This window comes from Leucoraja erinacea, unplaced genomic scaffold, assembly GCF_028641065.1.
Source record: "Leucoraja erinacea ecotype New England unplaced genomic scaffold, Leri_hhj_1 Leri_58S, whole genome shotgun sequence".
Lineage (NCBI taxonomy): Eukaryota > Metazoa > Chordata > Chondrichthyes > Rajiformes > Rajidae > Leucoraja > Leucoraja erinaceus.
Genome location: NW_026576498.1, coordinates 399,389 through 412,255, shown reverse-complemented (window position 1 = coordinate 412,255; position 12,867 = coordinate 399,389). Strand labels below are relative to the sequence as shown.

The window sequence follows — 12,867 nt, the reverse complement described above, 5'->3', positions numbered from 1 at the left end:
CCCAACATCGGGAACAATCTTCCTGCATCTAGCCTGTCCAACCCCTTAAGAATTTTGTAAGTTTCTATAAGATCCCCTCTCAATCTCCTAAATTCTAGAGAGTATAAACCAAGTCTATCCAGTCTTTCTTCATAAGACAGTCCTGACATCCCAGGAATCAGTCTGGTGAACCGTCTCTGCACTCCCTCTATGGCAATAATGTCCTTCAATGAGATTCCCTCTCATCCTTCTAAACTCCAGAGTGTACAAGCCCAGCTGTTCCATTCTCTCAGTATATGACAGTCCCGCCATCCTGGGAATTAACCTTGTAAACCTACGCTGCACTCCCCCAATAGCAAGAATGTCCTTCCTCAGATTAGGAGCAGAGTTAGGCCATTCGGGCCAACAAGTCTACTCCACCATTCAATCGTGGCTGAGCGATATTTCCCTCTCAACCCCATTCTCCTGCCCTCTCCTCATAACCTCTGACACTTACTAATCATGAGTCTGTCGATCTGCGCTTTAAAAATACCCACTGACTTGGCCTTCACAGCCATTAATTCCACAGATTCACCACCCTCTGACTATAGAAGTTCCTCCTCCTCCCCTTTCTAAAGTTACATCCTTTTATTCTGATGCGACAGCCTCTGGTTCTGGACTCTCCCACTAGTGGAAACATCCTCTCCACATCCACTCGATCCAGGCCTTTCACTGTTTGATAAGTTTCAATGAGGTCCCCCCTCATCCTTCTAAACTCCAGCGAATACAGGCCCAGAGCTCATCATATGTTAACCCCAATAATTCCTGGGATTATTCTCATAAACGTCCACTGGACACTCTCCCCACACTCGTACATCCACAGATAGTCACAAAATGCTGGAGTAACTCAGCAGGACAGGCAGCATCTCTGGAGAGAAGGAATGGGTGACGTTTCGGGCCGAGACCCTTCTTCAGACCCGAAACGCCACCCATTCCTTCTATCCAGAGCCCCGCAGAGTTACTCCAGCATTTTGTGTCTACGGTTTAAACCATCATCTGCCATTCCTTCCCACAAGAACACCTTCTTGCCATACAGGGAGTACAGAGAAGGTTCACCAGACTGATTCCTGGGATGGCAGGACTTTCATATGTAGAAAGACTGGATAGACTCGGCTTGTGCTCGCTAGAATTTAGAAGATTGAGGGGGGATCTTTTAGAAACTTACAAAATTCTTAAGGGGTTGGACTGGCTAGATGCAGGAAGATTGTTCCCGATGTTGGGGAAATCCAGAATAAGGGGTCACACAGTTTAAGGATAAGGGGGAAATCTTTTAGGACCGAGATGAGGGAATTGAAGAATGTAGGTGAACAGAGGGATCTGGGAATAACTGCACAGTTCCCTGAAAGTGGAATCTCATGTAGATAGGGTGGTAAAGAAAGCTTTTGGCGTGCTGGCCTTTATAAATCAGAGCATTGAGTATAGAAGTTGGGATGTAATGTTAAAATTGTACAAGGCATTGGTGAGGCCAATTCTGGAGTATGGTGTACAATTTTGGTCACCTAATTATAGGAAGGATAAGGGGGAAGTCTTTTAGGACCGAGATGAGAAAATCATTTTTCACACACAGAGAGTGGTGAATCTGTGGAATTCTCTGCCACAGAAGCTAGTTGAGGCCACACAGTTCATTGGCTATATTTAAGAGGGAGTTAGATGTGGCCCTTGGGTCTAAAGGGATCAGGGGGGTATAGAGAGAAGGCAGGGATGGGATACTGAGTTGGATGATTAGCCATGATCATATTGAATGGCGAATGGTGCAAGCTCGAAGGGCCGAATGGCCTCTACTCCTACACCTATTGTCTATGTTTCTATGAGTTACTCCAGCTTTTTGAGTCTTATCTTCTGCCTTGCACTCAACTCTGACGGTTGTGGAGGTGGGGGAGATGATGGCAAGACTGTGATGGATTTGGACACGAGAATGGACATTTTTGCTGCAAAAGCCTAATATAGATCATCAAAACAAACTAAAGAGTCAAAATTATCTGTCTAGACGTTACTTGCCTTCAAGTGAGAGGCGTTTCCTAATACATCAGAAGACTGCCCCAATCTGGCATCCAGCCCTCATAGTACTCATGACACATTGGGTAGAGGTTTGCTCGGACAGCGCGATCACAGCTGGGAGTTGTCTGTACGAAGGCAGCACTGAGTTATGGTACTCACTTGTTCTCAAGGACTATGTCAGGAAGCCACAGCAACCCAGATGGAATCCTGAGCAGATCTATCCCTTCATATTCAGACTCGTTCCAGGAGAGGCGATAATCTACCCATTGCTGGTGGAGGAAAGAAAGTTCACATCGACTCGGACATAGAACAAGGAACGAACACCTCCGACCCAGCATGAAGCCAAGTTACACTCATCTCCTCTGTCTACACATGATCCACACTTGTGCAGACAACCACAGACTTGACCTGACATAGAAACATAGAAAATAGGTGCACGAGGAGGCCATTCGGCCCTTCGAGCCAGCACCGCCATTCAATGTGATCATGGCTGATCGTCCCAAATCAATAACCCGTGCCTGCCTTCTCCCCATATCCCCTGACTCCACTAGCCCCTAGAGCTCTATCTAACTCTCTCTTAAATCCATCTGACTTGGCCTCCACTGCCCTCTGTGGCAGAGAATTCCACAAATTCACAACTCCCTGGGTGAAAAAGTTTTTTCTCACCTCAGTCTTAAATGACCTCCCTTTTGGTAGGGTAGTTGAGGCCAGTTCATTGGCTATATTTAAGAGGGAGTTAGATGTGGCCCTTGTGGCTAAGGGGATTAGGGGGTATGGAGAGAAGGCAGGTACGGGATACTGAGATGGATGATCAGCCATGATCATATTGAATGGCGGTGCAGGCTCGAAGGGCCGAATGGCCTACTCCTGCACCTAATTTCTATGTTTCTATGTTTATTCTAAGACTGTGTGTGTGGCCCCTGGTTCTGGACTCGCCCAACATTGGGAACATTTTTTCCTGCATCTAGCTTGTCCAGTCCTTTTATAATTTTATATGTTTCTATAAGATCCCCCCCCTCATCCTTCTAAACTCCAGTGAATAATATTGACATATTATTATTAATGTTTAGTGTTTTCTGAGTCATTCGTAACTGTCACTGTATGTCATGTTGACACTTGTGGGTGGAGCACCAAGGCAAATTCCTTGTATGTGAATACTTGGCCAATAAACTTATTTACTTAAAGAACTTTAGCTTTAGATTTAGGAAACCGGAACGCCCGGAGAAAGACACGCGACAAATATTGGGAAACTTAGTACTCCGGTTTCCTCCCACATCCCAAAGACGTGCAGATTTGTACGTTAATTGGATTCTGTAAATTGCCCTGAGTGTGGGATCGAACTAGTGAACGGGTGATTAGTGGTCAGCATGGACTCAATGGGCCGAAGAGCCTGTTTCAACACTATGTCTATAAATCACACTAAACTGGGGAGAAAGCTGAGTGAAGTTGAGGCAGATATGTAGCATAGTGTAAAAACTGTAAGCGATATATATACTTACTAATTCAAACCAGACATTCGTAGTAAGTACTTCCTCCTTTTCATTCTGATTGGGAAGAAACAGATGATAGAGGCAGGTTATATTGTCATTCTATCTGAAGAGTGTCCCCCGAAACGTCACATAGAAACATAGAAATTAGGTGCAGGAGTAGAGGCCATTCGGCCCTTCGAGCCTGTACCGACATTCAATATGATCATGGCTGATCATCCAACTCAGTATCCCGTACCTGCCTTCTCTCCATACCCCCTGATCCCCTTAGCCACAAGGGCCACATCTAACTCCCTCTTAAATATAGCCAATGAACTGGCCTCAACTACCCTCTGTGGCAGAGAGTTGCAGAGATTCACCACTCTCTGTGTGAAAAAAGTTCTTCTCATCTCGGTTTTAAAGGATTTCCCCCTTATCCTTAAGCTGTGACCCCTTGTCCTGGACTTCCCTAACATCGGGAACAATCTTCCTGCATCTAGCCTGTCCAACCCCTTAAGAATCTTGTAAGTTTCTATAAGATCCCCTCTCAATCTTCTAAATTCTAGAGAGTATAAACCAAGTCTATCCAGTCTTTCTTCATAAGACAGTCCTGACATCCCAGGAATCAGTCTGGTGAACCGTCTCTGCACTCCCTCTATGGCAATAATGTCCTTCCTCAGATTTGGAGACCAATCCATGTTCTCCACAGAGGCTGCCTGTCCCTCTGAGTTACTCCGGCACTCTGTGAAACGTCACCTATCCATGTTCTCCACAGATGCTGCCTGACCCGCTGAGTAACTCCAGCACTCTGTGAAACGTCACCTGTCCATGTTCTCCACACAGATGCTGCCTGACCCGCTGAGTTACTCCAGCACTCTGTGAAACATCACCTATCCATGTTCTCCACAGATGCTGCCTGACCCGCTGAGTTACTCCAGCACTCTGAAACGTCACCTATCCATGTTCTCCACAGATGCTGCCTGACCCGCTGAGTTACTCCAGCACTCTGTGAAACGTCACCTATCCATGTTCTCCACAGATGCTGCCTGACCCGCTGAGTTATGGTGCAGCAGCATCTATGGAGCTAAGGAAATAGGCAACGTTTCGGGCCGAAATCCTTCTGGAAATAGGCAACGTTTCGGGCCGAAACCCTTACGGGTTTCGGCCCGAAACGTTGCCTATTTCCTTAGCCAAGATGCTGCCTGACCCGCTGAGTTACTCCAGCACTCTGTGAAACGTCACCTATCCATGTTCTCCACAGATGCTGCCTAAACCCGCTGAGTTACTCCAGCACTCTGTGAAACGTCACCTATCCATGTTCTCCACAGATGCTGCCTGACCCGCTGAGTTACTCCAGCACTCTGTGAAACGTCACCTATCCATGTTCTCCACAGATGCTGCCTGACCCCTGAGTTACTCCAGCTCCTCCACCCCCATGGTCCACTATACAGGGATTATTGTATCAAATTGTGATCCTTTTGGTTTGGATTTCCTTACCAGTGAGATGAGATTAGTCAGTGTAAGTTTCAGAGTCACATCATTGATGTCTCCCAGGTTTTTTGCAGGGCGGATCCGTTTATCATAGTTGGCAAACAACTTCTCAAAAAGCTTTTCTTCCAGATTGGAGCTAGCTGTAAGTGAAGTATGATTCATTAGTATCTGTAGTACCTTGTCCTTTGTGCACGAGATCGAACGCAAGAAATAGCAAGTGAGCTGTGGGCGCAGCCCAGACCATCGCGCAAACCATCCTCCCTTCCGTCGACTCCATCTATGCCTCACGCTGCCTCGGCAAGGCCAACAGCATCATCAAGGACCAGTCTCACCCCAATCAAGTCAAGTCAAGTCAAGTCAAGTCAAGTTTATTTGTCACATACACATACGAGATGTGCAGTGAAATGAAAGTGGCAATGCTCGCGGAACAACAAAACAACCAAACAAATTATAAACGCAATCATAACACACATATTACACATATTACACACTCCCAGAACTAGAAACCAGAACCAGGGGCCACACACACACACACACACACAGTTTAAGAATAAGGGATAAGCCATTCAGAACGGAGACGAGGAAACACTTTTTCTCACAGAGAGTTGTGAGTCTGTGGAATTCTCTGCCAGGTGGAGGCCGGTTCTCTGGACACTTTCAAGAGAGAGCTAGATAGGGCTCTTAAAGATAGCGGAGTCAGGGGATATGGGGAGAAGGCAGGAACTGGATACTGATTGGGGATGATCAGCCACGATCACATTGAATGGGGGTGCTGGCTTGAAGGGCCGAATGGCCTCTACTCCTGCACCTATTGTCTATGTTTCTATAAACTAAAATAATTACAAAACCTTGCACTTGCAATTGTTTGAATGCTTTGGTCTCTTCAAATTCTATCACTCAACGTTTGACATGATTTAACTGGGTTAAATGGATCCTTAACACATATCGTTATGTCCCCTGTCCCACTTACGAAACCTGAACGGAAACCTCTGGAGACTTTGCGCCCCACCCAAGGTTTCCGTGCGGTTCCCGGAGGTTGCAGGTGGTTGCCGGAGGTTGCAGGAGGTTGTAGGTAGTGGAAGCAGGTAGGGAGACTGACAAAAACCTCCGGGAACCGTACGGAAACCTTGGGTGGGGCGCAAAGTCTCCAGAGGTTTCCGTTCAGGTTTCATAGAAACATAGAAACATAGAAATTAGGTGCAGGAGTAGAGGCCATTCGGCCCTTCGAGCCTGCACCGCCATTCAATATGATCATGGCTGATCATCCAACTCAGTATCCCGTACCTGCCTTCTCTCCATACCCCCTGATCCCCTGATCCCCTTAACTCCCTCTTAAATATAGTCAATGAACTGGCCTCAACTACCCTCTGTGGCAGAGAGTTCCAGAGATTCACCACTCTCTGTGTGAAAAAACAGATGAGAAGATCTCGGTTTTAAAGGATTTCCCCTTATCCTTAAGCTGTGACCCCTTGTCCTGGACTTCCCTAACATCGGGAACAATCTTCCTGCATCTAGCCTGTCCAACCCCTTAAGAATTTTGTAAGTTTCTATAAGATCCCCTCTCAATCTCCTAAATTCTAGAGAGTATAAACCAAGTCTATCCAGTCTTTCTTCATAAGACAGTCCTGACATCCCAGGAATCAGTCTGGTGAACCGTTTCCTAAGTGGGACAGGGGCATTAGACTTTATGTTAGGTTCCAGAGATAAAGCATGGGAACAGACCCATCGAGACCGCGCCGACTAGCGATTACCCATGCACTAACACTATTGCACACTACCCCACATAAAACAAACCAGAGAACATTAACACAAAGTTTTAAAACACACTAAAAATAACAAAAATAAAAGATGAAAAGGACAGACAGACTGTAGGCGAGACTCCCATCGAAGCACCACCCGGTGGATCTTTCATTTGAAACCCCGAATCAAATGTCCTGTTTACTGGTTCTGCTGAAGTCACTTAGTTACACAGTGTGTATTGAAAATACAACGGTTTATCGATAAGTTCATGGCCAACGTTATCAACACTGTTTGCTTTATTGCGAATAAACTCAGATTATTGAACCCTCGCTCCAGATTAATCATCCAGGTTTCAAGTCGTGTCATTTAATTGAACCAGAATAAAAGGAAGGTTTCATTAGTCAGAGGGTGGTGAATCTGTGGAATTTTGTTACGACAGACAGCGATGGAGGCCAAGTCATTCGGTATTTTTAAAACGGAGATTGACAAATGATTGATTAGTGACAATAGACAATAGGTGCAGGAGTAGAAGCCATTCGGCCCTTCAAGCCTGCACCGCCATTCAATGTGATCATGGCTGATCATCCCCAATCTGTATCCCATTCCTGCCTTCTCCCCATATCCCCTGACTCCGCTATCTTCAAGAGCCCTATCAAGCTCTCTCTTGAAAGCATCCAAAGTCGGGATCCAACCCAGGTCTGTGGCGCTGTGAGGCAGCAACTCCACGGGTGTAGCCCGTACTTATGAACCATTAAGTGAGCAAGAATGTGACAGTGATATGAACTGCTCAGGTGCCAGGTCTGGTGTTGATTTACTGGGGCACATCAGAGCCTTGGCTACAGTCCAGACAAACATGCATCGTGTCATCGTGGAATTTGGATTCTACAGGAGAATCCAGCTCCAAGCCCAGCATCTGTTAGGAAATGTTACCTGTTAGGAAATGAGATGGGTCAGGTGGCAGAGGTATGCGTTGGGGAACAGTTCGGGTCCAGTGATCACAATACCATTAGTTTCAATATAATTATGGAGAGGGACAAAACTGGACCTAGGGTTGAGATTTTTGATTGGAGAAAGGCTAACTTTGAGGAGATGCGAAAGGATTTAAAAGGAGTAAATTGGGACAGTTTGTTTTATGGGAAAGATGTGGAAGAGAAATGGAGTACATTTAAAGGTGAAATTTTAAGAGTACAGAATCTTTATGTCCCTGTTCGGTTGAAAGGAAATCGTAAAAATTGTAAAGAGCCCTGGTTTTCAAGGGAAATTGGACACTTGGTTCGGAAAAAGAGGGAGATCTACAATAATTATAGGCAGCATGGAGTAAATGAGGTGCTTGAGGAGTATAAAAAATGTAAAAAGAATCTTAAGAAAGAAATTAGAAAAGCTAAAAGAAGATATGAGGTTGCTTTGGCAAGTAAGGTAAAAGTAAATCCGAAGGGTTTCTACCGCTATATTAATAGCAAAAGGATAACGAGGGATAAAATTGGTCCATTAGAGAGTCAGAGTGGACAACTATCTGCAGAGCCAAAAGAGATGGGGGAGATATTGAACAGTTTCTTTTCTTCGGTATTCACCAAGGAGAAGGATATTGAATTATGTGAGGTAAGGGAAACAAGTAGAGTAGCTATGGAAACTATGAGGATCAAAGAAGAGGAAGTACTGACACTTTTGAGAAATATAAAAGTGGATAAGTCTCCAGGTCTGGACAGGATATTCCCTAGGACATTGAGGGAAGTTAGTGTAGAAATAGCAGGGGCTATGGCAGAAATATTTCAAATGTCATTAGAAACGGGAATAGTGCCGGAGGATTGGCGTACTGCGCATGTTGTTCCATTGTTTAAAAAGGGTTCTAAGAGTAAACCTAGCAATTATAGACCTGTTAGTTTGACGTCAGTGGTGGGCAAATTAATGGAAAGAATACTTAGAGATAATATATATAAGCATCTGGATAAACAGGGTCTGATTAGGAACAGTCAACATGGATTTGTGCCTGGAAGGTCATGTTTAACTAATCTTCTTGAATTTTTTGAAGATGTTACTCGGGAAATTGATGAGGGTAAAGCAGTGGATGTTGTGTATATGGACTTCAGTAAGGCCTTTGACAAGGTTCCTCATGGAAGGTTGGTTAAGAAGGTTCAATGGTTGGGTATTAATGGTGGAGTAGCAAGATGGATTCAACAGTGGCTGAATGGGAGATGCCAGAGAGTAATGGTGGATGGTTGTTTGTCAGGTTGGAGGCCAGTGACTAGTGGGGTGCCACAGGGATCTGTGTTGGGTCCACTGTTGTTTGTCATGTACATCAATGATCTGGATGATGGTGTGGTAAATTGGATTAGTAAGTATGCAGATGATACTAAGATAGGTGGGGTTGCGGGTAATGAAGTAGAGTTTCAAAGTCTACAGAGAGATTTATGCCAGTTGGAAGAGTGGGCTGAAAGATGGCAGATGAAGTTTAATGCTGATAAGTGTGAGGTGCTACATCTTGGCAGGACAAATCAAAATAGGACGTACATGGTAAATGGTAGGGAATTGAAGAATGTAGGTGAACAGAGGGATCTGGGAATAACTGTGCACAGTTCCCTGAAAGTGGAATCTCATGTAGATAGGGTGGTAAAGAAAGCTTTTGGTGTGCTGGCCTTTATAAATCAGAGCATTGAGTATAGAAGTTGGGATGTAATGTTAAAATTGTACAAGGCATTGGTGAGGCCAATTCTGGAGTATGGTGTACAATTTTGGTCGCCTAATTATAGGAAGGATGTCAACAAAATAGAGAGAGTACAGAGGAGATTTACTAGAATGTTGCCTGGGTTTCAGCAACTAAGTTACAGAGAAAGGTTGAACAAGTTAGGGCTTTATTCTTTGGAGCGCAGAAGGTTAAGGGGGGGACTTGATAGGGGTTTTTAAAATGATGAGAGGGATAGACAGAGTTGACGTGGAAAAGCTTTTCCCACTGAGAGTAGGGAAGATTCAAACAAGGGGACATGACATGAGAATTAAGGGACTGAAGTTTAGGGGTAACATGAGGGGGAACTTCTTTGCTCAGAGAGTGGTAGAAACATAGAAATTAGGTGCAGGAGTAGGCCATTCGGCCCTTCGAACCTACACCGCCATTCAATATGATCATGGCTGATCATCCAACTCAGTATCCCGTACCTGCCTTCTCTCCATACCCCCTGATCCCCTTAGCCACAAGGGCCACATCTAACTCCCTCTTAAATATAGCCAATGAACTGGCCTCAACTACCCTCTGTGGCGGAGAGTTCCAGAGATTCACCACTCTCTGTGTGAAAAAAGTTCTTCTCATCTCGGTTTTAAAGGATTTCCCCTTTATCCTTAAGTAGCTGTGTGGAATGAGCTTCCAGTGAAGGGGAGATTATGTGTTCGGCACAGACTAGAAGGGTCGAGATGGCCTGCTCCGTGCTGTAATTGTTATATGGTTATATGGTTATATGGTTATATGGTTATATCTGATCGTTATCTCTCAAATAACACATTGAAATTAGCTAATCATTGGTAGATATGACGATAGACACAAAAAGCTGGAGTAACTCCGTGGGACAGGCAGCATCTCTGGAGAGAAGGAATAGGTGACCTTTTCTGGTCGAGACCCTTCTTCAGACTTTGCTATCTTCGATGTGAACCAGCATCTGCAGTTCCTGTGTAGAAAAGTGCTGGTTTACACCGAAGATAAGACACAAAATGCTGGTGTAACTCAGCGGGACAGGCAGCATCTATGGAAGAAGGGTCTCGACCCGAAACATCACCCATTCCTTCTATCCAGCGATGCTGCCTGTCCCGCTGAGTTACTCCAGCTTTTTGTCTCCATCTACTTTTTAGATGGTCGGGTTACGATTTGGCCTTAGTCTCTGACTCTGTGATCCTCAGAAAGGTGATACTTGTTTGTTAATATTCGCAGCGCTATATTTGTTGTGTGTTCCTCATTCGGATTTAAATAGAGTTGAACATAAAAATAGACTAATATCAGTTAGATTTAATATTAGCTGGGAAAGGCTCAGGCATTGCCTCAGTAGGGATGAGCTTGGAAAACATAGAAAATAGGTGCAGGAGGAGGCCATTCGGCCCTTCGAGCCAGCACCCACCATTCATTGTGATCATGGCTGATCGTCCCCTATCAATAACCCGTGCCTGCCTTCAACCCCATATCCCTTGACTCCACTAGCCCCTAGAACTCTATCTAACTCTCTCTTAAATCCATCCAGTGACTTGTCCTCCACTGCCCTCTGTGGCAGGGAATTCCACAAATTCACAACTCTCTGGGTGAAATTTTTTTTTCTCACCTCAGTCTTAAATGGCCTCCCCTTTATTCTAAGACTGTGTGTGGCCCCTGGTTCTGGACTCGCCCAACATTGGGAACATTTTTCCTGCATCCAAATCACTGGATGGATTTAAGAGAGAGTTAGATAGAGCTCTAGGGGCTAGTGGAGTTCTTTGGGAACATAGAAACATAGAAAATAGGTGCAGGAGTAGGCCATTCGGCCCTTCGAGCCTGCATCGCTATTCAGTATGATCATGGCTGATCATCCAACTCAGTATCCCGTACCTGCCTTCTCTCCATACCCCCTGATCCCTTTAAGGGGGGTATGGAGAGAACAAGGGCCACATCTAACTCCCTCTTAAATGTAGCCAATGAACTGGCCTCAACTACCCTCTGTGGCAGAGAGTTCCAGAGATTCACCATTCTCTGTGTAAAAAATGTTTTTCCCATCTCGGTCTTAAAGGATTTCCCCTTTATCCTTAAACTGTGTGGCCTCAACTACCCTCTGTGGCAGAGAGTTCCAGAGATTCACCACTCTGTGTGAAAAAAGTTCTTCTCATCTCGGTTTTAAAGGATTTCCCCTTTATCCTTAAACTGTGTGACCCCTTGTCCTGGACTTCCCCAACATCGGGAACAATCTTCCTGCATCTAGCCTGTCCAACCCCTTAAGAATGTTGTAAGTTTCTATAAGATCCCCCCTCAACCCCCCCCCCCCCCCCCATCTCTGCTCAGGACAGGAAGACTCTGCAGAGAGTGGTGCGTTCGGCTGAACGCACTATGGGAGCTACACTCGCCCCCCCCCTGCAGGACCTATACACCAGGAGGTGCACATCCAGAGCCAGCAACATTATGGGGGACCCCTTCCCCCCCAGCAACGGACTGTTCCAGCTGCTACGGTCAGGCAAACGCCTCCACTGTCAAAACAGAGAGGATGAGACGGAGTTTCTTCCCAAAGGCCGTCAGGACTGTAAACATTTATCTCACCAGGGACTAATTTACTGTTGTGTTGTGTCTTTTGTAAAAAAAAACTTTTCTAACATGTTCTGTTCTGTTCTGCAGTTTTTGCACAATCCGCAGGCATTGCCACTTTCATTTGACTGCACATCTTGTACGTGTGTATGTATGTATGTGACAAATAACGTTGACTTGACTAGACATCCTCGTAAACCTTCCCCAAATCCCTTTCCCAGCTTGACAACATCACTCCTATAACATGGATCTATCTCCCTGTGCCACACACATTGCCTGTCGCATTCCCTGCACTACAGCAGTGACTGTACTGCACAGCTGCACGCTGCCAGTGCATGTCATTTGTTTTCTCTCTGAGAGAATTGCCGCTCGACACTTAATGTTCATTTCCGCCCCCACACCGTCGATAGGCTCGCAGACCGACAGCTCCATTGCTAACGCACGGGGACCGTTTAAATCCACCGTTCTGTGTTTCCCCCCTCGGGAAGAGAAATGTGCAACAAGATAGACAATAGACAACAAGTGCAGGAGTAGAGGCCATTCGGCCCTTCGAGCCAGCACCGCCATTCAATATGATCACGGCTGATCATCCCCAATCAGTACCCCGTTCCTGCCTTCTCCCCACCTCACTCCGCTATCTTTAAGAGCCCTATCTAGCTCTCTCTTGAAAGCATCCAGAGAACCGGCCTCCACCGCCCTCTGTGAGGCAGAGAATTCCACAGACTCACAACTCTCTGTGAGAAAAAGTGTTTCCTTGTCTCTGTTCTAAATGGCTTGCCCCTTATTCTTAACTGTGTTTGTGTGTGTGTGTGTGTGTGTGTGTGTGTGTGTGTGTGTGTGTGTGTGTGTGTGTGTGTGTGTGTGTGTGTGTGTGTGTGTGTGTGTGTGTGTGTGTGTGTGTGTGTGTGTGTG

The 12,867-nt window shown here is 45.6% G+C and overlaps 1 protein-coding gene across 1 annotated transcript in view; it reads right to left on the bottom strand.

Annotated features, from left to right (window-relative positions):
- chrne (cholinergic receptor, nicotinic, epsilon) overlaps positions 1–12,867 on the bottom strand; it is a 34,317-nt gene that overhangs the window by 19,553 nt on the left and 1,897 nt on the right. The window contains exons 2-4 of the mRNA XM_055630955.1: positions 4,980–5,113; positions 3,516–3,560; positions 2,176–2,285 (exon numbers count right to left, since the gene is read on the bottom strand). Of these exons, the coding sequence (XP_055486930.1) occupies positions 2,176–2,285; positions 3,516–3,560; positions 4,980–5,113 (289 nt within the window). The remainder of the gene's footprint in view (positions 1–2,175; positions 2,286–3,515; positions 3,561–4,979; positions 5,114–12,867) is intronic.